Source organism: Aulonocara sp. 'chitande type north' Nkhata Bay, linkage group LG7 (genome assembly GCF_057382095.1).
Source record: "Aulonocara sp. 'chitande type north' Nkhata Bay isolate Kocher_YH1m ecotype deep benthic linkage group LG7, A_spYH_male_GT1.1, whole genome shotgun sequence".
In the NCBI taxonomy this organism is placed as follows: domain Eukaryota; kingdom Metazoa; phylum Chordata; class Actinopteri; order Cichliformes; family Cichlidae; genus Aulonocara; species Aulonocara sp. 'chitande type north' Nkhata Bay.
This window is the reverse complement of record NC_141350.1, coordinates 49,239,985-49,266,650: the sequence shown is the minus strand read 5'-3', so window position 1 is coordinate 49,266,650 and position 26,666 is coordinate 49,239,985. Positions and strand designations below refer to the sequence as shown.

Genomic DNA, 26,666 nt, shown 5'->3' with positions numbered 1-26,666 from the left:
CTCAGCCTCCTCTCCTGCACTGAATCTGTCACAGTGTAGAGAGACAGGAGGAACCATGAGGGCCTTTTTATAATATACATTCTCAGCTCCAGCTCCCCTTTCAGTGTAAAAAATGCATTTGTGTTGTCTGACGAATAAATCTGGCATGGTGCTTACATAATGAAGGATAATTAGTTTAAGCTGCAGCATTCGAGGCTGCCTTTGGTGGCTCTGCCAGATGTATCAAGGACTGGTAGCAGGCCAAAGAGAGTCAGTCTTATTCTGCTGAAAGCCTCTTCGTGCAGTCTGCCAGGTAGGTTATGAGCTATTTGATTTTGCGCACCAATTTTATCACACGTATTGTCATCGATGTTGTATGTTATACCTTGTGATTAGCTTGTCATTGGTATGTTATTTCTGTGCTTTGCTGTGTGGGCTAGAAGAATCATCAGATCAGGATGATTGAGCTCATGTCTGCAGACGTCCTTTGCATTGCAGTCACACCTCATGAATATTTTGTGTGCCGTTAAAAGCTGGGCAGCTGTTTGACCATCAATGCCAGTGCTTTAATGTTTAACAACAAAAACGCAGGCAAGAGTCTCGGTGGCAGCGGCACACAGACCGACAGTTGGGCCTAAACAGAGGCCTGGGCTATTTATACATTTTGTTTCTGTGTGTTATGTATCACTGGGGAAAAAATGTGCAGGATCAGAACATGGACATCAGCGGTGATCCTGTGTTAACATCATTTATTGACTTATATTTGTGTTCTGTAGCGTAAATATATGAACACGGTGCACAAAATCAGAAACTTATTATACGCTCGCGCTCATTTCCTTTTCCTCCATTTCCTCTCCGCCTCCCCCACCTCCCTGTGTTTTTGCCTCCCTCTCTCGCTCTCTTCTTTCTCTGCACCAGCTGCTGCTGTTTCAGAGCCAAAGTGGAGAGTCCTCTCACCACCTCCCCCCACCCCACTCCCTGCACAGGCAGAGACAAAAGGCCTGGTTCGCCCGCTGAATACTCCATCCGTCCCTTCATGCACGGCCGTAGTGGTGGTGGCGAGGGGTTCAGGATAATACGAGGCCTGGGCTGGGACTGAAAGCTAGGACTGACCCAGGGAAGGAGAGTGGGAGGAGGGGGAAGGGAGGGCTGAGGATGGAGGGTGGAAGCTGAAGTGGTTGGGGCTGAGTAAGGGCAGGTGCTGAGGCCTCCAAAGGAAGACTTTTTTCCACTCAATATCTCTCAGAGTGGGAAAAAAAAATCTGAGAAGGGTATGCCAAGTTTACCTTTTCATATGTACATATATATATGCATGACAGTGCATGTCTATGTCCCTGTGCGTCTCTGTGGGGGTGTATGTGGTGGTGGGGATGGCACGCGATTAAATTTTGGGAGGAAGGTGCATGTGCGGCCTGTTTGCCCATGTTTACTTTTGTTTACACTTCCTGTCATTATATCACAGTGATAGGAATAATTCTGTTAGGGGCCACATCAAAGTCTTCAGTTTTCAGAGGGGTTACTATCATGATTGGGGGTAAAGTACTGAGGGATGGGTCTGAGGAACAGGCCAAGGTTGCAGTATAAGATTTGGCTACTATCCTTATTGTTTAAACTTCCTTCTTCTTCTCAGTGCATTAGTAAGCAGCTATCATAAAGACTCATTTGGATGTCATTTTACCATTTAAGTCTTGTTGGCATCTATTACTTTTTTTTTTCAACATCTGTGTTCAAACCAATCATCATATTCTTCTCCATTATTTGTATTTTTTGGCTTGATTTCAAAGCTGTGCAAGCAACCAGACTAGTGTCCACCTGTGAAATGGTAATAGCTCAATCCTTGTTCTTTTATAAAATCTTTGACAATGTGGACCTGGTTTAGTGAGAATTGTTGCAGTGCTTCCTGGGAGGTGAGCACACTGCTTCTGTCTGCAGCAGAAGGCTTTTATGCTGGGTGACCGGAACCAGCTGAAACCGGTTTGAGGCAGTCAGAGTGCTCACAGGAACAATGCTGTCTCTGTGCTCCATGGGGATAGAGATAGCCTAGGCTGCTTCATGGCAGACCATCACAGCTCAACCATAGCACAAGCACAGACCCCGCTTCTCCTGCTAAATGCTGGCTGGATGTCCGAGCGCTAGCGTGCCGAAGCACAGCTCAGTGTGAGGGGAGCAGTGAGACTTGGGAAGGGACGAGTGCAGTGGGACGTGGCTGGCTGGGAGTCTTGAGAATCTGCAGCCTAGATCCTACCTCACACATACACACACATGCATACACATAGGAGCATGCTTTATCTGTTGTCTGTTTACATGTCTGTGTGCTCGAGTGGTGCAGAGAAGGACGATTTTTACCAAGACCACCATCACTCACCAGATCGCGGGATGTAACCTGAGCCTGTATTCTGGGCCTTTGCCTGGCTGGGAAGAAACAAGACTTTTTTCTTTTTTTTTTCAGGCAGGGTGGGGTGGTGGATGGCTTTTGTGGGTTAGTAGTATTGTGACTTTGTTTGTTTCAGGATGGAAAGAAGGAAGGAAATAAGGTTTGGCTAGTGGCTGGAGAGGGACGGAGGCAAGAGGGTGAGGAGTTGCTGATTCACTTGCATGTTTCCTCTATTATTTATTAGACTTTAGTACTCTTTTACACATTGTGTCGATTTCAAGTGCTAACAATGCACGTCTATTAAACTGGTGTTGTCAAGATGGGTTCTATGTTGTGTATTTGACATATTTGCCTGCATTTAACCTTCACTTGGTTTCTACGTCAAGCTGTTCTGCCTGTCATGGCTGTGAATAGCTGTTCTTTCCACCAGGCCTTTCTCCCTCTGCTGCAGCTTCACACAGCTCAGCAGCCATTTTTTCCCTCACTGCATATGTTTCCTGCCCTCTCCCCCCATAAGATTTCTCCTTTTCTCTGTCATTTCATCACCAGCGAACAATATGGATTACATGGGGAATTCTTTATTTTGCAATCCAAGTCCAGGTTAAAGGATATGGGTCTGTCTGTGGAACTTTGGCTCCTGTAGATTTGGATGAAACAGCAGCACTGATTCAGCTGCACGTACAAGCAGAGCAGCTTAGCTGTCCCTTTTGTCCCCAACACTCATAACAGGCTACATTCAGACAGGCCCAATCATAGCTAGTTTAAATTGTTTTTGTAATAAAAATAAAGGCTGATTCCTAAAAAATAAAAATGTTCAAAACACAAAACATTTCACCTGACTGCCAAGAATATGTTCCTGATTTGTATTTGATTATGATAAACAGACACATAGTGTTCCTGTTTATATTTAAACAAATTATTTAACTAAGCCAATTTATTGTGAACATTTTATTTCATATTATTCAAGACAAAATTTAGCTGAGCAGTGACAACTGAAAAAGGAAAATCATATATATATATATATATATATATATATATATATATATATATATATATATATATATATATATTAGGGGTGCAACGATATTCGTATCGATATTGAACCGTTCGATACAGTGCTTTCGGTTCGGTACGCATATGTATCGAACAATACAACATTTGTAATTTATTTTATCAACTTTCCTTCTGACGATGCTGTCTGTGTTGAGCGCTCAGTGAATCTGCGTTCGACTACTCCGCCTAGGCTGCACTGTCGAGCGCAGATCCACTGAGCGCTCAACACAGACAGCATAGTCAGGAGGAAGAGCACAGGGCAAGCTAGCGAGACAGAAGTTAAGCTCTCCTTGCAAGATGGACCTCCCCACCCTCATTCAGATCTGGCGTTTGGAATTATTTTGGTTTTCATGTGACGTATGACCCTGAAGGTAAGCGAGTCATGGACTAAAGTAAAACAGTATGTTGGATGTGCCATGCAATGCTTAATTACATTGGTGTGAACTAGTGTGTTAGCGCAGTTAGCTCGTTAACGTGTTAGCTGTCTAGCCCCATGCACGGGGCGATCGGCGGTAGCTCGTTAATGGAGATTTGCCGTGTTGTGGCGTTAAGGTCATTTCAACGAGATTAACCTGAAAGCACTAGTAGGAACACAACGAATATGACTGCACATTTACGCCGACATCATCCTAGTGCAAAGACAAAAACAACAAGCATGCTACTAACTTTAGCCGAATCATTTAGACAGCTGTTAGCACATGATTCTCCTTATGCTGCTGAGAATATAGCCCAGAAGAAGCGGATAGTATAGCTTTTATTTTGGAAAGAGACATTTCTCTGTAATAAACTCTCTTTTCCAAAGATGAGTGATTCCTCAATCAGATACAGGGCTTGCAAAATCGCTAGCCCGACGTCCCGGAGCTAGCGATCTTTCCAGTCGGGCTACAAAAATCTCTCTGCCCTGCCCGTCGGGCTATTGTAGGAAAAATATATGTCAATGCTTTTGCATTCTTTCAGAAATGTAGCTGGGTAATTATGTCATTGGCATCGGTGAGCCACTGTCAATATGTGACATATTGAAATCGCGTTTGAATTTGCGCTTGTTTTTTTGCTTTCACTTTGCAATGACAGCACTGATCTGTGAGTGATGATAATTTGTGCACCAATTCCTCTGACATCGTCTTATTAATCGTTAGCTTACTATGCAAACATGACAAGTGAAATCTCCCGCAGCAAGCTTAAACATGTAAGAGGTTGATCGTGCAGAAAATCGCTGAGCTTATGTGAGTGCGCGTGTAAAAGTAGCAGTATATATATTTTAGTTCTGCTGAGCCAAATAAGACAGGTCGGGGTGAAGAAGTGACAGCCAAAGAAAAGCTTACCACAAAACGGAGAAGTTATGACAAATCAGACTATAAGGCAAAAAGAAAGTGCAGCTTTATGGTTTCATGGACAAAAGAATTTCTGTGGCTGCAATATGATGAGCTAAATAACCAGGGCTGCACATAAGTGGTCCGCAGGTGCGCATTCGCTGTCAAAATAAAAAACGCGCACAAGGGTTAGGGTTAAATTTAAAAACTGTACTTTTGAGTTAAAATATATATTTATAATTTTAATAAATGACAAATTAAAAAGGCATGAACATTTTTTTGTATCGAAAAAATATCGAACCGTGACACCAAAGTATCGAACCGAACCGAACCGTGAATTTTGTGTATCGTTGCACCCCTAATATATATATATATATATATAGTTGAGGCATAATTCCATAATTCAGCAAATTCTTGACGAGAGCTAAAATTGACATAATCAGCACTGTGGTATACTTTAAGTTTATTTCACTTTGACGAAAATATTATTACTGTTTTATTTATTAATTTATTTAATAACAAAGTGCTTTTAATGTCATCACAGCATCACATCTACACACTATGTGGATGGTGTGTTACAACCTGGTGTACCTGTCTAAAACTAGTTAGTGAACTTACTAAGTTATGACAGAAATAGGACTGAATTCTACATATTTATATTTAATGTATGAAGCAAACACAAATATAAATGGAACACATTTTCTTCCGTATCCAATTTTTTAAGACTAGCTTCATGCCATCATTGTATGACTGACCTGATCAGAATTCTTATATACTTGCACACTCTTGTAAACAGAACAATTACAATAGAGTTAAGGGTTGTAGCTCCCAAGACCAGCATAATAAAATGTTTTGATACTTTGTCTTTCTAGGGTGATCACCTCACTGGAACAGGAGCAGGAATATGGGAGATATGAAGACGCCTGACTTTGATGACCTGCTGGCGGCCTTTGACATCCCTGACATGGTGGATCCTAAAGCCGCTATTGAATCTGGCCACCAAGATGACCATGATGGACAGCTCAAGCAAACCAGTGGTGGTGTGACTAACAGTGAGAATGAGGCCCAACACCCCTCAGCAGCACATGATGTAGGTGTTAGTGTCATTGTGAAGAACACACGAAACCTAGACACAAGTGACCATTGTGGGACTGAATCAGAGAGGGGTAGGCATTTCCACTCCCATTCCCGACTCCCTTCTGTTCACAATGGACTTCATAATATTTTGGTGTCCACAATACCAACTGGGGCTCAATACACGAAGAATGGATGTAAAATTCCCAGAGAGGAAGGCCAGAAAATGAACAATGAATCATGTACCTTCAATCAGTTTAGCCCAATTTCCAGCACAGAAGAGTTTGATGATGATGATGAGAAAATTGAGGTAGAAGACCCAGGAGACAAGCAGGGAGGTCACACAGCTAGGAAAGGGGAGCGGAACTCCAAATCTGCTAAAAGGGAAAGTCTTTCCAAGCCCAAAACAAATGGAGACCAAAAGCCTGATCTTAACAACAATAACAGTGGTACTTTTAGAAGTTGTAAGTTCAAGAATCTCTCTCAGCCAACTTTACCTGAAGGGAAACTTGAGGAAACAATGCCCAAGTCTCATAGCAAAGAGTGCCAAGAAGGTGGGCAGTCATCGGGACTTGGTAATCCATCCAGCCTTTCACAAGTCAAATCCAAATCCTCAACAAAACTTTCATCTTGTATAGCAGCCATAGCTGCTCTAAGTGCCAAGAAAGCTGGTGCTGAAGACTTAGGTACTTTGGATTCTCCTACAACACAACAAGAACCAGCACAGGTCAAAGAAAATTCAAGAGTCCCTGAGAAGCCACAGGATCAGGAATCAGCCATGGAGATTGCAAAGAGACTGCTAACAAGACAACCAGACAGCCCCTCTAGTGTGACTAGTGAACGCAGCAGCAAAGGTTCCCCTGCCTCAAACACAGACACCACCCCAGTTATCCCAAAGGTCAGGATCAAAACAATCAAAACCTCAACTGGACAGATCAAGCGTACAGTCACCCGAGTCCTTCCAGAATTTGATCCTGAGGGTCTGAAAAAAAGAGAGAACAGCACATCTGTCATGACAACCACTAATCCTAGTGCAATTTTTTCAACCACAGTATTAACCACCACAGGGGGACCTTCAATTGAAATAACCAAGCAAATGACAATTAAACCTGTTGCAACAGCATTCCTGCCAGTCTCAGCAGTCAAGACAGCTGGTTCCCAAGTTATCAACCTTAAGCTGGCTAACAACACAACGGTTAAAGCAACAGTCATCCCTGCTGCATCAGTACAAAGTGCCAGCAGTGCTATCTTGAAAGCTGCTAATGCCATCCAACAACAGACTGTCATGGTACCTGCCTCTAGTCTGGCAAATGCCAAACTTGTGCCAAAGACAGTCCATCTTAGTAACCTCAGCCTTTTGCCTCATACAGTGTCCTCTGCTGCCTGTGATCTCCAACACACCTTGTACAAACAGCCCCAACATCAGCAATCACAGCAAGCAAAACAGCAGACAATTCTCACCAGTCAGCAGTCAAAGAAAGTCTCTAGAGTTCAAGTGTTCACTAGTTCTCAAAGCTCTGTGGTGGATGCCTTCAATAAAGTCCTGAGTAGCATGAATCCTGTCCCTGTGTACATCCCAAACCTCTCCCCACCAACCTCAGCCTGTATCTCTCTACCCTCACTTGGCTACAAGTGCTTGGAGTGTGGAGATTCATTTGCTCTTGAGAAGAGCCTGACACAGCACTACGAGCGCCGCAGTGTGCGGATCGAGGTCACCTGCAACCACTGTGCCAAAAGTATAGTGTTCTATAACAAATGCAGCCTCTTGTCTCATGCTAGGGGTCACAAAGACAAAGGGGTGGTTATGCAGTGTTCACACCTAATCCTAAAACCCATCCCTGCAGATCAGATGATTGGTACATCAGCTGCAGGACCACACAGCGTTAATGGCACCACCACTACCACTCAAGCACATGCGCCTGCGGGTCAAATGCAAGACAAGGTATCTGGTGCTGGGAACCAACCTGCAGTGATTTCAGCTCCAAGCAGTGCACCTGTTGTGGCAGCCATGCCGTTGGAGGATGATGCATCAAAGCTCTGCAGGCACAGCTTAAAATGCTTGGAGTGTAACGAAATGTTCCAGGATGACAACTCACTAGCAATGCACTATCAACAAGCATCGGAGCCCAGAAGTCAGGTGTGTATGTAATGCGTAAATCACCACAGGATGTGAGGGAAGCTATTTTTGCCAACTCCGGTCAATTTGACAAAATCTCTACAAAAGCCGCAGAAAATACCATGCTATGAAAACACAAGGCATTCTATATAAAGGGTAGAGTGTATAGTTGACTGTAAATGCCAAGATACATGTAAGGAAGAAATATAAAAATAATTTAATCTGCAGTATATATTAATTTGCATTAATAATATTTTAGTTAAATAACATGATGTATTCTGGAAGCAGTTTTCTAAACATAGTAGGTGAAAAAAGTCAATTTTTTAATGTCTTTTCTTTATCCCATAGAAAACATGCACCATTTGCCAAATGCTTCTCCCAAATCAGTGCAGCTTTTTGTCACACCAGCGGATCCACCAGCACAAATCACCTTACATCTGCCCTGAGTGTGGTGCCAGTTGTCGCTCTGTCCACTTCCAGTCACATGTGACCAAAAACTGTCTGCATTACACTCGGAGAGTCGGCTACTGGTGCGTTAGAACTTTATAAACTTGTTTTTTTGTCTTCTGTTATGCGACATAGTTTTTTCTTTTTCAAAACATGTGCTATTGAGACCCAGATGTTTATGTGCATAGTGTGAAATCTGATTAAAATATGAAGCCACGTTGCACCATGATTTTCTGAAAGTGGCCATACACAGAATAAAATGTGTCTTGTTCTTGCTTTCCATTCAAAGTGGCACTTATAGTGTCATTTCTAATTACAGTTATTAAAACATCTGCAGCTTGACAATCCCATATCCCCAAAAGTGATATTATTCACAACAAAAATTACTGAGAAAAAATTAGACTGTCACAGTTGGAGTCACCCAAGTTACATGCCATTAAAAATAAAAGTTTGTCTTTGAGCAATTACAGTTCAATTATGACCCTGGTCAATCAAATTGTTATTAAAAGAACAGTTGGCCATGAAGGTAAAATCCGCAACGATGTAATACATTTTATTACATTCTTGGCCTCTTGATGATATTTTTACAGTTGATATGACTTGTAATTGCTTATCAATTAAGAGTGCTATCAACTTCATAGACATGACACTATGTGCAAATGCACTTTCAGAACATTTCAATTTTAACTTAAATTCATAAATCAGCTCAATATACAAAAAATTTACTTTTATCCCCAAGACCAGAGGTTAACAATCCCAAAATATAAATGTATTTTCTATTTCTGTGTGACGATATCTGTATTTCTACTTCAATTAGTACTTTAAAATGTGATTATAGAGAGATTTGTCAGGCTGGTCATTTCCCGCTGTTTCCACATACTAGTTATAGCTTCAGTCACATGCATAGTTGGTAACCTCATGTTGACCTCTGGACCCTGGGTTAAAGTTTGAAATCACAAGGTTTTCAGCTCAGCATATATTCTTCCAATTTCACTTTACAACTGTCCCACATCTCAGTTGCTCACAGAATACACACTTTTACTGATGGCTGCCTGGTGGTCCTGGCAACCTGTCTCTAGTCCAGCAGAAATGGGGCTTCAGCTATTGATTTCACATCAACTGCCAGCAACTGCTTTTTTTCCCTCATGACTAATGGTTGCTAAAGGGTTGCCAGCCAGTCTTTAGGCCTTTGTGACTGGGGCCTAAGTTAACTATCGTGTATTTTAATATTCAATATAAATCTTTATATTTAACTCCTAAAACACATTTATGCATATTTATTCATATATTTTACTATAAACTCAAGAATCAGGTCCAAGTTTGACACGAGTCTTTTGCAGACTAAGGTGCTGGACTTTTGATGGCACAAAGTCAATGACCATTTTGAATTCATATCAGCAAAGTTTCTGTTAGGAGAATGTGCTGAATTGATTCATAAAATGTAATTTGAGTCAATATCTTACCTGTTCTTCCTTTCTCCATTCTTTGTCCCTCCAGCTGTATCCACTGTAGTGTGATCTTTGCTGATGTCGCAACTCTAAAGTCCCACATACAAAGTGCTCACTGTGAGGTCTTCTTTAAATGTCCTCTCTGTCCCATGGCCTTCAAGTCTGCACCGGGAACACACTCACATGCATATACACAGCATCCAGGACTGAAGGCAGGCGAGCCCAAGTAGGTCTTCACATGCTGTATCTATCATCAAAAATATGTAAAATAGAACCTAATTCTGAAAATATTTTTGCAAAAATACAATCATTTGCAAATCACATAAGCCCATATTTTATTCACAATAGATCACAGAAAATGTATCAAATATTTTAACTGACAAAATGTACAATTTTAAGAAAAACATTATCTTATTTTGAATTTGATGGCAGCAACACATCCCAAAAAACTCAGGACACAGCCAAGTTTAACACTTTGTAGAATTACCACTTCTTTTAACAACTGTCTAAAAATATCTGGGAACTGAGGAGACAGTTCTGTGTCTTCTTTGTCTTATTTTTAACTTCATGATGTGGCAAATATTTTTAGCTTGTTAAAGGTCTGGACTGCAGACAGGTCTATTCAGCATCCAGACTCTTCTACTATGAAGTCACACTGTTGTGCATTAGTGCTAATTCCATAGGCACTAATGCATACTATCAGAGATGCGCTGCCAATCAAATGACATCCTCTCTTCTGCAGCATCCATGTTTTCCAATAAGAGTTTTAAGTCCATTGTAAATGAGCAGTGTAGTCTGACAACCTGAAGATCGCAGACATGCAGTATTGAGGTTCAGCCTTGTACTTTGTGCACAGATATTTCTCCAGATTCTCAGAACATTTGATCATATTATGTACTGTAAATACTAAGATATTCAAAAGCCTTTACAATTTTACATTGAGAAACATTAATTAATTCTAAAACTGCTTCACAATTTGTATTTCTTGCAAATAGGTGAACCTTCTGACAAACTCTGCCTTTATAAGATACTTCTTTATACCAAATAATGTTACCAATTTGTTACCTAATTGGTTACAAGATACTCCTCCAGCTTTTTGTTTTAAGGGTTAGGCTTTTCCAGTCTTTTGTCCCCAATGTTGCTGCCATCAAATTCAAAATGAGCCAATATTTATCATGTATTTCCATTTCACACAGATTCCTAACATTTTCAGAGCTGGGTTTTCAAATTAATCTCAGTTATATACCCATATGATAATTGTTTTCATGGTTTACTCATCAACATAAATGTATGTAAGCTTTCTTTGACACAAGCACACGTCAATGTAACCCAATACCCATGTCCAATGCCTTTCATTATCTTTGCTGTTTCATCAGTAGTAGGATTTGTGTGTTTTAGATTTGGTGGCTTAGCTTTGGTTTGTTTTTTCCACACAGTAACCTTTCACTTACTTACTTACATCACCCATCATTAACAGTTCTGATGATATATACGCTCAGCAGCAGCTGTCCTTGACCCATTTGGCCTTAATGTCCCTCAAGTTGAATATTTCATACTATATGTAGTGAACTGGCACCAACATTAATTATAAGCATGATGTAAACCCAAAAGTAGCATTTGAACAGCTCCCATCCCTAAATACTTCTCTGTCTGTCTTTCAGGATGATCTATAAATGTTCCATGTGCGATACTGTGTTTACTCTTCAGTCCCTCCTCTACACACACTTTGACCAGCATATAATCAATCATAAAGTTTCAGTGTTTAAATGTCCCGATTGCTCCCTGCACTATGCACAAAAACAGCTCATGTTGGATCATATTAAGGTAGGCAAAAATATATAGTTTGATTTTTGTGCAATAGGATTAATTTTTGTATGAATATTTTTAACTTGAAAGTAAACATTTTACCGTAACTTCCAATTAATCTCATGAGTTGTACTTTAGAAATGTCAGACTGTAGATTTTTTACACTTTTTGCCCACATGGCTCATTTTCAGGCCATACATGGAACCTTGAAGACCACGGAGGGCCCGCCAAACCTGGGGATCAACCTTCCACTGAGCACGAAGCCCACTAATTCTAACAGCACCAACAGCAAGAGCCCCCGTAATAATAACAAAGATGGTAGAAATATCAACGGTCAAAACAAGGGAGAAAAGAAACCTTCAGCTTTGTCAGTAAAGAAAAATAACAGTAACTGTTCAGAAGACTTGAAGAGCCCTCCCAGTTCAGGATACACATGTAAAGACTGCAATAGCCTCTTCAGTTCCAGGGAGCTCTTTGTGGTGCACATGAGGCGAGAACATGGCAAGGTAAATATCTGCCACTCTCATAAGAAAGTTTAAGATTTGCCAAATTATTGTTTTTAAGATTTGCTTAGTGCTGATAAATGAGTTGAGCCAGAAATGGAAAGCATTCACCTTCTTAGTGAAGCACATTGCCACTGCAACCAACATGTTTCAAAAGGGGAAATTTTTAAATTGAAGACAAATGGTCTTCATGGTAGTTACCATTTTCCATGCAAACAACTCCGAACGAGGTTTGCAGTGCAGCATCACATACCTCTTTGCAAGCAGTTTCACCTAGTGACAAAAGGCAACTTCCTGCAACTACATACCACTGGGTGCAGGACTACACCTTTTTCCCTAGCATCCAGTGGTTACTAGGGGCCACTGACCCTAGGTCAGGTGCTTAGGCAATCAATGCCACAGCAACTGCTAGCAACCTCTAGCAACCGCTTGCAGCTGGTAGGGAATACTCATTTTCCATAGCAAATGGTGGTTTCCAGGCAGTTGCCAAACAGTCTCTAGGTCTGTATGATTTAGTCCTCAGATATTCTTCCCTTCCCTCTGCAGATGTTGAAAAAGCACCCCTGTCGACAGTGTGACAAGTCTTTCAGCTCCTCCCACAGCCTTTGCCGACACAATCGTCTAAAACACAAGGGCTTGCGGAAGGTCTACACCTGCCCGTGAGTATCACTTTCTCTGCAACTGTTTGTGTATGCTTACATTTCCTGAGCAAGTCTCACTCTGTAAATGAGCAAAAGTAAGAAATTATTTGTGTCCATGGTCTCCATGACCAACTCACATTTTTTTGTAGGGATTTTACAGGTTTACAAAGTTCAGCATCAGAACAATGCAATGTGCCTTGTACGTAGTAAAGTCTGAAATACTTTTTTAATGTGCTTTTACTTTTTTAAATTGTGATTTTACAGGCACTGCCCAGCTCTCAGTCAGCCCTTTACTAAAAGAGTGTTGCTGGATCAGCACGTTCAACTGATGCATGGAGTTAAAGATGTAGGAGGAAAGACTCATAACATGGAGGCTTTACCTGACAAAGAAAAGGTACTGTGGAACAATTTTAGAAGGAAACCACTTCTTTGTTTTTCATGACATCTCTGAGCTAACTTTCATATAATGTCCTTTACAGAGCCTCAGCCCCAAAAGGAAGACAGAAGATGATGAAGGAGATCCAGGGCTGAACTCCAGGGGCACTATCTCGCAGCCACTGAAGAGGCTTAAGGTGAACATCCTCAAAGTTCACAAGTGTGCTGTCTGCAGCTTCACCACTGAAGATTTTGCTGCGTTCCAAGAGCACATTCCTCAGCACAAGTCTGACGGCTCATCTTACCAGTGTCAAGAGTGCGGCCTGTGCTACACCTCCCACCGCTCACTGGCCCGACACCTCTTTATTGTCCACCGGCTGAAGGAGCCTCAAGGCCTTGGCCGATATAACGGACGGAGCAAGGAAGATGAGGAGAGTCAAAGAGAGAACCAGTTCGATGTTACTGATGAGAACAGCGATGGGACACCAAACACTAAATGTAAGGTGTGTGGGAAGATGTTTGAAACGGAGGGAAACCTGAACACTCACATGAGGACACACGGGATGGCATTCATAAAGGCAAGGAGACTAAGTGCAGCGGAAAAGTGAAAGAAAGACACTTTTTACTCATTCCACAATTCAACTTAAACAGCTTGTTAAACCTACAGTACCTCCACTGACTGTGTTTATGTTGTAGGTACATCATGCAAATGCAGTGGTATATAACATGTATACAATACAAACTAAAAAGTGTGTGATATACATCAAAGATCATTTAACGTGTCTGAGGAAATTGAACAAAGTTTCTGGTAAAGATGTTTCTAAAGCCTTACATAGAACTTTTTTAGAAGAGCCTTTTATGTGAAATAGTTTCCATAGTTGTCTTCTTGCTAGGACCAGATAATGTATGGACAATATATTCTAATGGGATTAATCCTCATACAGTCAGCAGTGTTCTAAACTTTCAATGCCCAATGAATGTCTGTCAGAAAAATATATCAAACTGTGGGAAGCTTCAGCTTCCCCATAGCGCAGCTAACTTGATTTGAAATTGTTTTTGAAAATTCACGGAGCCCTTTAAGACTTACCTTCTACAAAAAGACCGCACTTCTTATAACACACCCAGAAGAACACATGTGCAGTAACTTTGAGCTGGAGTAAAAGTAAATATCAAACAATTCAGGACAATCGGTTAAAGAAGCAGCTTAGTGTCATTTGAATTTTCATAAAGTAAGCTGCTAACATATCAACAAAGTTTGGAATATGGAAACATAAATATGTGACGCAGCATACAAAAGCTAGGCGAAGTTGTTTTTTTTTTCCATTTTATGTTTCCTAAAATTTCCTAAAACTTCTCGATTAACATGCGAAAAATATTTATTTTTGATTATTTTCTATGAGGTTTAACTTTAGTAAATGATCAAACATTCAATACAAACTTCACGAAGCATACAAGTAACCGTCAGTCGATTACAATTCACAGGCTAGAGACAGAAAAAATATTCAGCATCACTAAAGGGAAAATTTCGTTGAGTATCTGAGTTGCACTCGTATGCCTGAATTACACTTCTGAGGCAAATCTACGTAGCGCCTGTGTTTCAGAAGGGTTTATGGTTACAACACTCCTGCAGATGCAGATTTAACACAGAAGTATAAATCCCCTGTCAGGCATGTGTAGGGTGACCATATTTTGATTTCCAAAAAAGAGGACACTTGGCTCAATCATGAAGAACTTGCTTAAAGAAACATATTTAAACGGCACCTTCTCTGTGCGGTTATTGAATTGTGAAATAAAATATGCCATATAGGCTTTTACAAGTCAACAAGTGCAAAAAAAAAAAAGCCTCTGGAATTAAATAATGGTACAGATAATGGTATGCCTCATCTGCATAGGAAAAATTACCAGTACTGGGTCGGTACGAGGGAAATTTCTTTTGCAGTTCGTCTGAAAAGATGGACATGCGCTTTGGGATCTTTTAAACATCATTAGGTGCGTTGCTGCGCGCTGACTGTCCCGTCTGTGAGTGCAGAACAAGCGCTCACAAAGCAGCAGTTCGGGGATGACGTCACACACATGGGTCCTCTGTCGGAATATAGGAAAACCCGGACATTTTTATCAATCACGAAAATCCCCCCTAACAGAACGTGAAGAGGACATGTCCGGGGAAAAGAGAACGGTTGGTCACCCTAGGCATGTGTGGCTGTGCTGTGTTTGATTTGAACTTGAGCTGAGAGCTTTGATGTGAGGATTTGGGGGTAACATTGCGCATTGTTTATATGCAGTTTATTCATCAGAAGCACTTACAGAATCTGTATTTGTCAGACGGTGAAGTTAAGATAAACACTGGCGATATCGTAAAGTCCCTTTCCTGTGCTGCGTCACATATGAGTTCAAAGCTCCCAACTTTACTGATCATAAAGTCAAACTTTACTATATCCTTTAAAGACACTTGTGGGCCAATTTTTTTTGGAAGTATTTTATAAAGGATTGTGATATTTTTTTAAGTTGATGTTTCATTACTGTCTTAATATACTGTAACTGGCAGCTCTTTGAGATTACAATTCACTTAAAATGTTTATTTACCTAAATATTGTAAATATGAGACAAAGCACTTGACTTCCTTTGAACAGCAGTCCTCTTTACAGTATATTAGCGTAATTCTAACAAGAGCACAATAACATTAAAATTGTAAGGACACTAGAGTATCATTTAATTTGCTGCCTTATTGTGTGGATGTGAATCTTTTTTCATTTCATGGTTCTTCAAGTTATGCGATGTTATGTTCACTGACAGGAATTATACTGAAACAAACTTCTGAGACATAAGAAAACGTCTATGAATGTACGCTTGGCTGTAAATAGGCGACAGCCAATTCAGTGAAATAAACACAAGATTGTTGCTCATTGTTTTCTTTGGTCTCAGCCTTTCCCAAACGAAAGCCTCACTTTGTTTGTTGTTGTTGTTGTTGCTTTATAATGACAATAAGACTTGAAATGTCTTGCGCTGTAAAACTGCATGCGAGAACCAGTCTGTTGATTAGAATGTGTCTTGCTGCCACTGCTGCCATTTTTAAACATTTCTGATGCTTGTAAACAAAATTGTTCTAAATGTTAATAAATGATGTCTGTTACACAGGAGACATCACCTCTTCACTGGGGAAGAAATCCTGTCATGATCATCCTGATGTACCTGATTCTGCTTAATATTACTATTAAGACTAATGTCTAACAGCCAGATTGATATAATTGTACTCAATGATAAAAACAAGTAGTTCTCTGATGAGCCACGCTCCCAGTAATACTTAAGAGTCAGGTGAAAAAGAAGGAAACTTTTAGCCACTTTTAGCAGAAATAAGTTTAGGGCAATCATTTTCTGCATGCCTTTATCAGTCTCTCACTTTGTTGTGGAAACATTCTGGCTCACGCTTGTTTCACAGTTCTCTTAAGGTCCCACTACAGCATTTCAATCTGCTTGACATCTGAGGTTTGACTTTGCCATTAAAATAACTTTATTCTTTCCTTTTCAGTCATTCTGCTGTTGATCTGCTGATTTGTTTGGGACCATTGTCCTATTGTGTGACACAGTTTGGGGCAGGCTTTAGCTTTCAGACAGACGCCCTCACATTTGCCTCTAGAATACTTTGGTACACAGAGGAGCTGATGGTCAACTCAGTGACTGTAAGAAGTCCATGTCCTGTGGCTAGAACACAAGCCCAAATCATCACTCCTCCACCACCGTGCCTGATAGTTGATATTGGGTGTTTGTGCTGATTTGCTGAGTTTGGTTTTTGCATCATGTCCAAACATCTCCACTTTGTTCTTGTCTCTCCAAAGGGCATTGCTCCATCAGATGCAAGAGTCAGCTATTCTGCAGTGTTCTTTTTATATAGAGACGGACTTTCTCGGACAGCCCGTCTAAACATACTCTTTTAGTCTTTTTCTAATTGTACTGTCATGAACTTTAACATTTAACATTCTAACTGAGCCTTCTTTTTTGCATGACTATACGTGTTACATCATGTTTTTGTTTAAAAATATAAAAATTTCAACAATTTCATCACTTATTTCAACACTAAATCCAGTAGCTATCAATGCAAAAGAATCACTGACATTTAGAAAAGTTTCACTCTGCAGTTCCCCTCGGCTTTTGCTTCATTTTTAGTATGTTGTGGCACTTTGTTATGGTTTGACTTCCTGTTACATAAATTAAGAAAAACTATTCTTTTACTTTTATTGATTGCCCTCCTTTGATGAAGCCACAAAATGTGTGTTCCGTGACAAGAACACAAAATTGTTATTTTTTAGCCCAGTGTGACAATTCAAAATCCTCTAAATCAGCATGAAAAACATAAAATAAACATAAATAACCACACTGCACTGTTATCTTTTAGAATTAAATAACCCAGTAATGACTATGAGTATCTTGCAGCACATGGCTAACAAGTGCCGCTAATGCCCAGTATTGCATAGCTCTAAAGGTACCAGTTAGCTGCAATGTAAAAACAGAAAGAAATGTCTATTATTTATTAAAAACTCTCCTTTTCTCTATAGATTCTAATGCTGCACTGTCAGTGACAAAATGTTTTAATCATGCTATGGAGTAAGTAGTTAAAATAAGTGGTGATTGTAGGGTCTTTTCCTCTTTGTAAGAGACACAGAAGCACTTAAGCACTAAACTACTATTATTAGATCAAAATAGGGTTGCATTCTATTAAATATGTGTTGCTAGGTAAAAACGAGACGGCCCAAGAATGTTTTATGGACAATCGCTCCCTCTAGTGGTCAGTTATTTGGAGTGCTGTACTCTGATGGCTGGATGATCTGTGGTGTTTCTTCCATCACTAGAGAAAAGTAGAAAATTGTAGTAATAGTTATAACTGAGCAGAGGAATTTTCAAGTAATTACCTTTGTGTCTCTGTGTCTATTTAATGCTATTTAAAATGTGTGAATATGTAAAATACAATTGGTATATAATAAAAATATAACTTAAAAATGTGTGCTTAAATGGTTATGTGGACTGGTCATCCGTCAAAGCTGCACTTTAATAATGTTGTTCTTGCGTAGTGAGAAAAATCACAGCCTGGATTGTTTTGTTAGCCTCTCATCCTCCTTCATGTAACCAAATCCTGTTTACACCTGCTAGTGAAAACCAGTTAAAGTCATTCAATTTAGCCATGGAAGATGAATTTCACAGTACACTCTGAATGGTGACGTGTTCCCTTCTCTGTTATTTAAACACCTTCTTCCCTAAAAAGAAACAGTCAGAGCCAAAATGATCCTCCATTTGGTGGCGTTTCTTCTTTTTGTGGGGGGCAGAGGAGCAGTGGAAAACACACAGATTTTGACAGTGTCCCAAAGATGCTTGGAGGATACAAACACTTTTCTCCGGGAAATTAACCAGGATGAACCAAAGGGCTATGCTGTTCTAAGTAAGTGATTGTGATTTTTGTATGACATTTCTTATGCGCTTGTGTGGTAAGTGGCATTTAATCCACTTTAGCAGAGGAGCCAAGATAGAAAAGTCAAAAATACAGAAATAGATTACAAATTCTTCAGGACAATGCAAGACCATAAGCTTAAGTTCATTTTCACCTTCTCAGAGAATAAAAATACTGCCGCTGGAAGCTTCTGAAAATTACAAAGATTAGGTTTTTATGACTGTCATGCTTACATCAAAAATGATCGATGCATACATCAAATCCGTGACTTTAACCTGTGCAGCTGGTGTAGAGCCTATGAAACTGCATAAGTGTTCAAAAGAACTGTAAGAATATTTAAATAGTTAAGATGATGATGTTGAAAGTGTTCATTTCATACCTACATTGTAACTAATTCCTACTCATTGTGTGCTTACAGTGGGGCAAAAAAGTATTTAGTCAGCCACCAATTGTGCAAGTTCCCCCACTTAAAATGATGACAGAGGTCAGTAATTTGCACCAGAGGTACACTTCAACTGTGAGAGACAGAATGTGAAAAAAAAATCCATGAATTCACATGGTAGGATTTGTAAAGAATTTATTCGTAAATTAGGGTGGAAAATAAGTATTTGGTCACCTCAAACAAGGAAAATCTCTGACTCTCACAGACCTGTAACGTCTTCTGTAAGAAGCTTTTCTGTCCCCACTCGTTACCTGTATGAATGGCACCTGTTTGAACTCATCATCTGTATAAAAGACACCTGTCCACAGCCTCAAACAGTCAGACTCCAAACTCCGCCATGGCCAAGACCAAAGAGCTTTCGAAGGACACCAGGAAAAGTATTGTAGACCTGCACCAGACTGGGAAGAGTGAATCTACAATAGGCAAGCAGCTTGGTGTGAAAAAATCAACTGTGGGAGCAATCATCAGAAAATGGAAGACATACAAGACCACTGATAATCTCCCTCGATCTGGGGCTCCACGCAAGATCTCATCCCGTGGGGTCAAAATGATCATGAGAACGGTGAGCAAAGATCCCAGAACCACACGGGGGGACCTGGTGAATGACCTGCAGAGAGCTGGGACCAAAGTAACAAAGGTCACCATCAGTAACACACTACAACGGCAGGGAATCAAATCCCGCAGTGCCAGACGTGTTCCGCTGCTGAAGCCAGTGCATGTCCAGGCCTGGCTGAAGTTTGCCAGAGAGCACATGGATGATACAGCAGAGGATTGGGAGAATGTCATGTGGTCAGATGAAACCAAAGTAGAACTTTTTGGTATAAACTCAACTCGTCGTGTTTGGAGGAAGAAGAATACTGAGTTGCATCCCAAGAACACCATACCTACTGTGAAGCATGGGGGTGGAAACATCATGCTATGGGGCTGTTTTTCTGCCAAGGGGACAGGACGACTGATCCGTGTTAAGGACAGAATGAATGGGGCCATGTATCGTGAGATTTTGAGCCAAAACCTCCTTCCATCAGTGAGAACTTTGAAGATGAAACGAGGCTGAGTCTTCCAACATGACAATGATCCAAAACACACCGTCCGGGCAACAAAGGAGTGGCTCCGTAAGAAGCATTTGAAAGTCCTGGAGTGGCCTAGCCAGTCTCCAGACCTCAACCCCATAGAAAATCTGTGGCGGGAGTTGAAAGTCCGTGTTGCTCGGCGACAGCCCCAAAACATCACTGCTCTCGAGAAGATCTGCATGGAGGAATGGGCCAAAATACCAGCTACTGTGTGTGCAAACCTGGTAAAGACCTATAGTAAACGTTTGACCTCTGTTATTGCCAACAAAGGTTATGTTACAAAGTATTGAGTTGTATTTTTGTTATTGACCAAATACTTATTTTCCACCCTGATTTACGAATAAATTCTTTACAAATCCTACCATGTGGATTCATGGATTTTTTTTTTTTTCACATTCTGTCTCTCACAGTTGAAGTGTACCTCTGGTGCAAATTACTGACCTCTGTCATCATTTTAGGTGGGGGAACTTGCACAACCGGTGGCTGACTAAATACTTTTTTGCCCCACTGTATGTATTTTCAGTGAGACAGTAACAAAGACCAGCCTTGAGGCTAATAACTAACTAACTGTACTACCAGCATAAGGAGTAGCACTGGACATTGCGTGGTCAACACCACCCTCCTGATGGAACCACTGAAATGCAAATCTTTGCGGAGCTGTGATAAGAGGCTATAGCTAATAAATGTAGCTGTTAGCTAACACATACTTTTGTAAGCTAACAGCTAACTTATGAAGAACAAAATACCTTATAAATCAAAATATGCTAATGCTACTCAAGTTCAATGTAAATGTTACTTACTACTTCACTATTTCAATACTTTTTTTAAGAGCCACCAACTATAAACCCTACACAATTAGCTTAAATTCACCTCTATCTGTTTTATTTAACTCCCTTTTCCCCTACCAGTGTCACAGCAACATTAATGACATCACTGTTTGTTTCACACTTACTAATAAAAGTAGGTATGCCAGCTCAGCAGGGGTCTTGGGACACACGTAAATCCAACCTACTAAACCTACTGTTAATGCCCTACAATCCACCTAGAGGGCGCTCATGAGTTAGTCTTCAGTGAATAGAGCCAAATGGCAGACTGAAGTATCTAAGCTTGCTCCTGCCACGGGGAAAAAAATCTTTTTTTTTTTTTTGTTATCCAGAACTCCAAATTTGGGGTTATTTCCTCAAAATTTCAACTTTAAAATTACAAATTTCAAATTATTTTCCAAGAAGATACTAAGTCGAAACAACTATATTTTGGGGGATGCACTAGTATGTGTATGTCGTTTTGTGATCAAAATTAGCAAGACAAAAGACACTTCTTCTTTATTTGTTATCTAAAGGGTGTCTTTAAAACCTAGAACTTCATGAAAAAGTGAGATTTACTTATATAGTAACACCATGCATCTTTACAGCCAATGGGCCTGTGAATGAATGGCTTTTTTTCTTCTTCTGTGTGTTTTGTCAGTGTATGATGCTTTTGGGAAAGTGGGCAGCAATGTTGTAGGAGGTAACACCAACCAGCCTGGTTTGCTGCAGCAGTGCCGCTCTGCTCACGGCCCCAGCTTTTCTGGACAGTACTGCCAGGTGTTCCTTCGGCAGGTAACAACTAACACGATAAAAAGTCATGACAACCAATAGATATTAGATGAAAGTAAGCATACTTTAAACTACGTTTTCTTCTTAAACAGGGAAGAGTCCAGTACTTTGTCGGTATTTGTGTACCTGACTCCTGTGAGAAAGATGACGTGCAAACATTGGTGCTTTACGGTCAGTGATTTAAAAATGAATTTATGCGGTATCATCTATACAACACAATATCGCTTCTTTCTTTTTTTTTTAAACGTGACTAATTTTCACTTTTCGACAGACCAGCTTCAGTTTAATCAGATGTCCCTCATTCCTCCTTTACCTTCCATCCTGGTCAATCAGTCCACTCAGGAGATGATCATGACTCACTGTTTGTCCAGCAAAATTGCCCCTGATACATCTGATATCACCTGCCTGTCAGTATACGATTACACTGCTCTCACTTTCTTTACTGTTTTATCTGCATATGCACTTCCATTAGGGTTACCTGTGCAGCAAAGATGAGCATCTCTTCATATGTCCAGGCCTTTAGCTCAGGACACCTTGTTTTTGTCTTGTCAAACTTTATTTTCTCCTGTAGGTTTGTCTGTTGTGTAATGGTAGCAATTCCTCTCGGAGCCACCCTGTTAACAGCTATGATAAGGTGGCAGTGGAAAAGAAAGGTCGAACCTACATTAGAGTCTTCCTGCTTAAACGCTGCGCTCAACCTTTACGGGACCCTGAAGACCAGCAGCTCATCCAGCAGTGAAACTAATAGCTGGAGTTCAGAAGAAAGTAGTAAGTGCAAAGTGCATCATCTAGATTTGCTGAGGAGTAGTACTGCATATCACACATATTATGGTTACTATCTTCAGTAACCAAATAATGCGATTATGTGAGCTGCAGAATCAGTTATTACAGATGTATTTATATTGAGACAATACTGACCTTGTATAATATTGGTTTTGGCAGATAGCAACCACCCCACACAAACATGCGCTCTTCAAAGCCGTGTGTATGGCTACCTTCAAGCAATCTCTATACAGAAGACCACGCAGGGCATTTTTAGCACCTCCACATCAATTCCAGTCGGAGGCTACGCTTCACTGAATGGCATCCGTGTTCTCAGCCTGTTATGGATCATATGTGGCCACTCTGCACAGTTCCCTGTAATCAACAGCTTGGGTATGGCAGTACATTGATGGTCTCATTACTCCATAACACACATATACTTTCACTTATGTTCATAAGACCTGTGTTGCAGACAATTACAAAGACTGGAGGAAAACTGTTGAAAGCAGCCCTTTCTATGTGCTAACCATAAGTGGACCTGTTTTCATGGCTGTCGATACCTTCTTACTGCTGGGGTGAGACTGGAACAATTTCAGATTGACAGTGTAAACATATATTTTTTAATTATTTTATTGCCAGCTTAAGAAATTTGATGTTTTAGGGGTCTGCTTAGTGCCAGGTCCCTGCTGGGCTCTATCAACAAGGCTGAAGACAAACTGAGCCTCAGCCTGGTTGGGAGCTATCTCTTAAAGCGGATTACAAGGTGTTGTATTTTGGTCAGTTAACCAAATTAATTTGTGTCTGCGTCACTCCATTTTTACACTCAAGTAAAAGAGGCTTTCTGCATGTGTTATTCATTTTTTAAATTGCTGTTCTCTGTCCTCTTTGCAGGATTCAGCCACTGCATCTGTTCATTATGTGTCTAACCATTGGCCTTATCTCTCTGGTCAAGTGGGGACCCTACTGGTTCCCATTTATAGACACAGTGATGGATTGTAAGACATACTGGTGGGCTAACTTACTATTGATCAGTAATCTGCTCCCAGTCCATGAGATAGTAAGTTTAACTTATAATTTAGTCCTACATTGGGTATTTTAGAACAGATTTACTTACCTGTTCTTAACCTTTTATCTTCATATCCCTGTGCAGTGTATTCCTTGGACGTGGTACCTGTCTCTAGACTTCCAGTGTTATGCAACCACTCCTCTCTTGGTTTATTTATACAGACTGTATGTTCACATCCTTTAATATGATTCTGAAATACTGTTAAAGTGATTTCTTCATTCTTGAACTAGAGCATCACTAGGAGCCGTATACATTTTTATTATCTCTGTGGTTGTAATCCTATCCCCTCCATGTTTTATTTGTCAGAAATAGGAGTGTGTTTATGGTTGTGGCAGGTGGCCTCCTCCTGATGACTATTGTGGCCAGTGCTATTATAACTGCACACCTGCAGCTACCAGTCTTTCAGCCATCTACAATGTAAGATTCAATGCAAAACAGCATTTGGTGAAATGAATATCAAGGTTTTTTGTTTTTAAGTTTCAGTGTTTCCTTTTTCTACAATGCAAAAACATAATTGAGGCTGTCTACCAACTATGCATCTCTTCTTATGAATTCCCAGAAAATAAACTTGTTTATTTTGCAGGACATCTGAGAATTATGTTTTGTATTACTATGTGAAACCCTACACGAGATACGGGCCATTTCTAATAGGGATCTTGACCGGAATATATCTGACAGCAAAGAAAAATCCACTGTTAAAGCAATGGGTGAGAGCATTTTGACAGGTTTCAATCCCAGACCGTGGCTTAGTCTTTTCTGAGAATTTAAAAACAGCATATGCCTTTTGGTTTATAGCCGAGCCAGAATTTGAACATTTGCCACCACACTTATGTGCTTATCATATCTGTTGTTTCAGTGGCAGGCAGCACTTGGTTGGCTCTGTTGTCTGTCACTTTTGGCTCTTTTGGTTGGATTGCCCTACATCCTGAAGGAGACGCCAGCCAATCCATCTGTGCCACATGCCCTGTATCAAGGGCTGCATAGACCACTCTGGGCACTGGCTGTGACCTGGATTATACTGGCCTGTGAGGAAGGCTATGGAGGTAAACCAGGTGTTGGGATGAACTAAATCCCATATCTCTACATTAACAGTAATAACAATATAGGAAAGCACATAGTATGTTAAAGGAAATTGAGTCTGTATGTTCTTATTTTTATATGTCTTTATATTTTCTTGTTTTTTATCACTCCAGGCTTTATCAAGAGGTTCTTATCCTTGACTTTCTGGGTTCCTCTTTCCAATATCAGCTTCGCCTGCTATCTCATACACCCTGTCTTCATCATCCTGTACATTGGCTTTCAAGAGACCCCAATCCATTACACAGACATCAATTTTGTAAGTATTTCATGTTGCACGTTCTGTTTTAGTGTGCTTATTTCAAATGATTTGGCACAGTTCTTCATAACATCAGACTTTTCTCCTCTGCTCAGATGTACCTGTTCCTTGGCCACCTGGTGCTGACATTGGCAGTGAGCTACATGCTCACTGTGTTAGTTGAGAAGCCCTACCTGCTCCCAAAATAGAGCAGGGCATGGACGTGCCCAGCTATTCACATCCTTAATAACTACCCTCATTATCTTTGTTTATGCATTGTGATCTCTAACACTGCTTTTATTTATAGCTGCTTTTGTAGCTAACGAAGCAATTTAATTAAAAACTTGGAAATATGCTTTTAGTGTGTGTGCGTGTGTGTGTGTGTGTGCTGAGGTTATTATCTGACACAGTAAACACAATTTACATATCTGACAAGTCGCTATGGGTTGATGGAGAAAACATCCTGCAGGGTCACATGACATTTTCTTGACTACATTTTTATTGCCTCACACGTCCATGTTCTTAATGCCTTGCAGATACCACACAAGAAAAAGATAACTTGTCACCATGTGTTAGCGTAAGGTGCAGACATTTTGAGCAACCCCGTATTTCTTTATATTATCTGAGGAAAATGGGAAATAGGTGCAGTGATTTACTGAAGCGTGCCAACATAGATGGAAATACAGTAAATAAGGCAAGAACAGAGTTCAAATTCTGAGAAACAGACAAAAAGTTTATGTTTAGTATGACCACCTTTAAGCCCAAACTCTCTTTCTTGAAGTAGTCTTCGGGAGTAGTTCTCCAGGCATCTTGAAGGACATCTTTAAATGTTGGCATCCTTTCATTCTGATCTCTGTCAACATGATCCCACACTGCTTCAACAATGTTGCCGTTTTAGTCATGTCTATGTGCCACTGATTGACTGAAATCACAAACCATGACAGAGACAGCACTGTGTTTATGGCTGTAGATACTCACTGGTCTCCCTGTCTTCTCTGTACATATTGACAATGATTTGAACCAAAACTTTCAAATTTCGATTCATCACTCCATTACACCTGTTCCCATTGATTTTCAGTCCAGATCTTTTGTAATTTGGGATACCTTAACCATTTCTCCCTGTTTACCCTTCTTTTTGACAGCTACCCGTCTACTGAGACCATTTTTTTTGGCAAACAGTAGATAGATCAGCTGAAGGACCAAATGTATGTCTCAGACCTTGTGTCAAGTCTTTGTTTCCTATTTCTTAAGTGCATGACTTTCAGACATTGTTCATTTGTTGTAGATAGTTGGGCTGCCACTTCTTCTTTTGTCCGGTTTCCTCAAATTTTCAAAGAACGCACGCTCTTTGTGAATCTCTTTGTTGCAAAAAAAACAAAAAACAAACTATTATCTTTGGTGTTTTTCATAGATTTAATGGAGGAAACTGGGTTAAAAAAAATCATGTTCTTTGTAACAGGCTGCCAATATCAAAATGTTTGAAGATATAATTTAAAATTGGTTGTTTGCTAAGCTATGTGTAGACACAACACTGGTTCATCCCTTGAGGTCGATCGCTTTTTTATGCTTGAGTGATTCATAGGTCAACGTGAAGAGCAAAGTTTTTTTCTAGCAGGAGAAAAAAAAAAGAAGAAAACTTAAAAAATGAGAAAATGAGTAGTCATTTCAACACCAGTGCACTGACAATGAGAGAAAAAGTTGCCAATGTATAAAGAAAAGCTTTGAAAGTGCTCATGATAGTCTGGCCTTGGAAGCAAAATATAAAGAAATGAGCAATGGCTCAGGACTGTTGCATAGTAATGTAGGTATTCAAGCCCATTAGCCCTTTAAGAAAACCAAGCTCCGACTGTACA

At 40.3% G+C, this 26,666-nt stretch overlaps 2 protein-coding genes across 3 annotated transcripts; both read left to right on the top strand.

The window, feature by feature from the left end:
- Positions 1-52: 52 nt before the first annotated feature.
- Positions 53-18,066, top strand: znf532 (zinc finger protein 532). Of its 2 annotated transcripts, XM_086300989.1 has the most exons (10): positions 1,122-1,250; positions 2,490-2,550; positions 5,589-7,927; positions 8,255-8,436; positions 9,851-10,027; positions 11,463-11,625; positions 11,799-12,113; positions 12,657-12,769; positions 13,016-13,145; positions 13,231-18,066. In XM_086300989.1, the coding sequence occupies exons 3-10, from the start codon at positions 5,621-5,623 to the stop codon at positions 13,732-13,734; spliced, it is 3,891 nt and encodes a 1,296-aa protein (XP_086157115.1). In that variant the 5' UTR covers positions 1,122-1,250; positions 2,490-2,550; positions 5,589-5,620; the 3' UTR covers positions 13,735-18,066. The 2 variants fall into 2 exon arrangements, with proteins under 2 accessions (XP_086157116.1, XP_086157115.1); XM_086300990.1 differs by lacking the exons at positions 1,122-1,250; positions 2,490-2,550 and adding an exon at positions 53-292.
- Positions 18,067-18,397: 331 nt separating this feature from the next.
- Positions 18,398-25,022, top strand: oacyl (O-acyltransferase like). The gene is made up of 15 exons (XM_086297772.1): positions 18,398-18,554; positions 21,540-21,673; positions 21,763-21,841; positions 21,942-22,077; positions 22,242-22,435; positions 22,613-22,825; positions 22,905-23,007; positions 23,094-23,195; positions 23,324-23,489; positions 23,583-23,662; positions 23,805-23,915; positions 24,082-24,205; positions 24,355-24,541; positions 24,692-24,834; positions 24,930-25,022. Exons 1-15 carry the CDS (start codon positions 18,398-18,400, stop codon positions 25,020-25,022), a joined length of 2,022 nt encoding a protein of 673 aa, XP_086153898.1.
- The last annotated feature ends 1,644 nt before the right edge of the window (positions 25,023-26,666 follow it).

Bases quoted from the DNA above. Each gene is read 5' to 3' on its own strand.
- znf532 (XM_086300990.1), top strand. From the start codon at position 5,621: ATGGGAGATATGAAGACGCCTGACTTTGATGACCTGCTGGCGGCCTTT. The intron at 10,028-11,462 runs GTAGGTCTTCAC...TCTGTCTTTCAG, and splicing joins CTGAAGGCAGGCGAGCCCAA to GATGATCTATAAATGTTCCA. The intron at 11,626-11,798 runs GTAGGCAAAAAT...GCTCATTTTCAG, and splicing joins TCATGTTGGATCATATTAAG to GCCATACATGGAACCTTGAA.
- oacyl (XM_086297772.1), top strand. From the start codon at position 18,398: ATGATCCTCCATTTGGTGGCGTTTCTTCTTTTTGTGGGGGGCAGAGGA. The intron at 23,008-23,093 runs GTGAGACTGGAA...TTGATGTTTTAG, and splicing joins GATACCTTCTTACTGCTGGG to GGGTCTGCTTAGTGCCAGGT. The intron at 24,542-24,691 runs GTAAACCAGGTG...TTATCACTCCAG, and splicing joins CTGTGAGGAAGGCTATGGAG to GCTTTATCAAGAGGTTCTTA.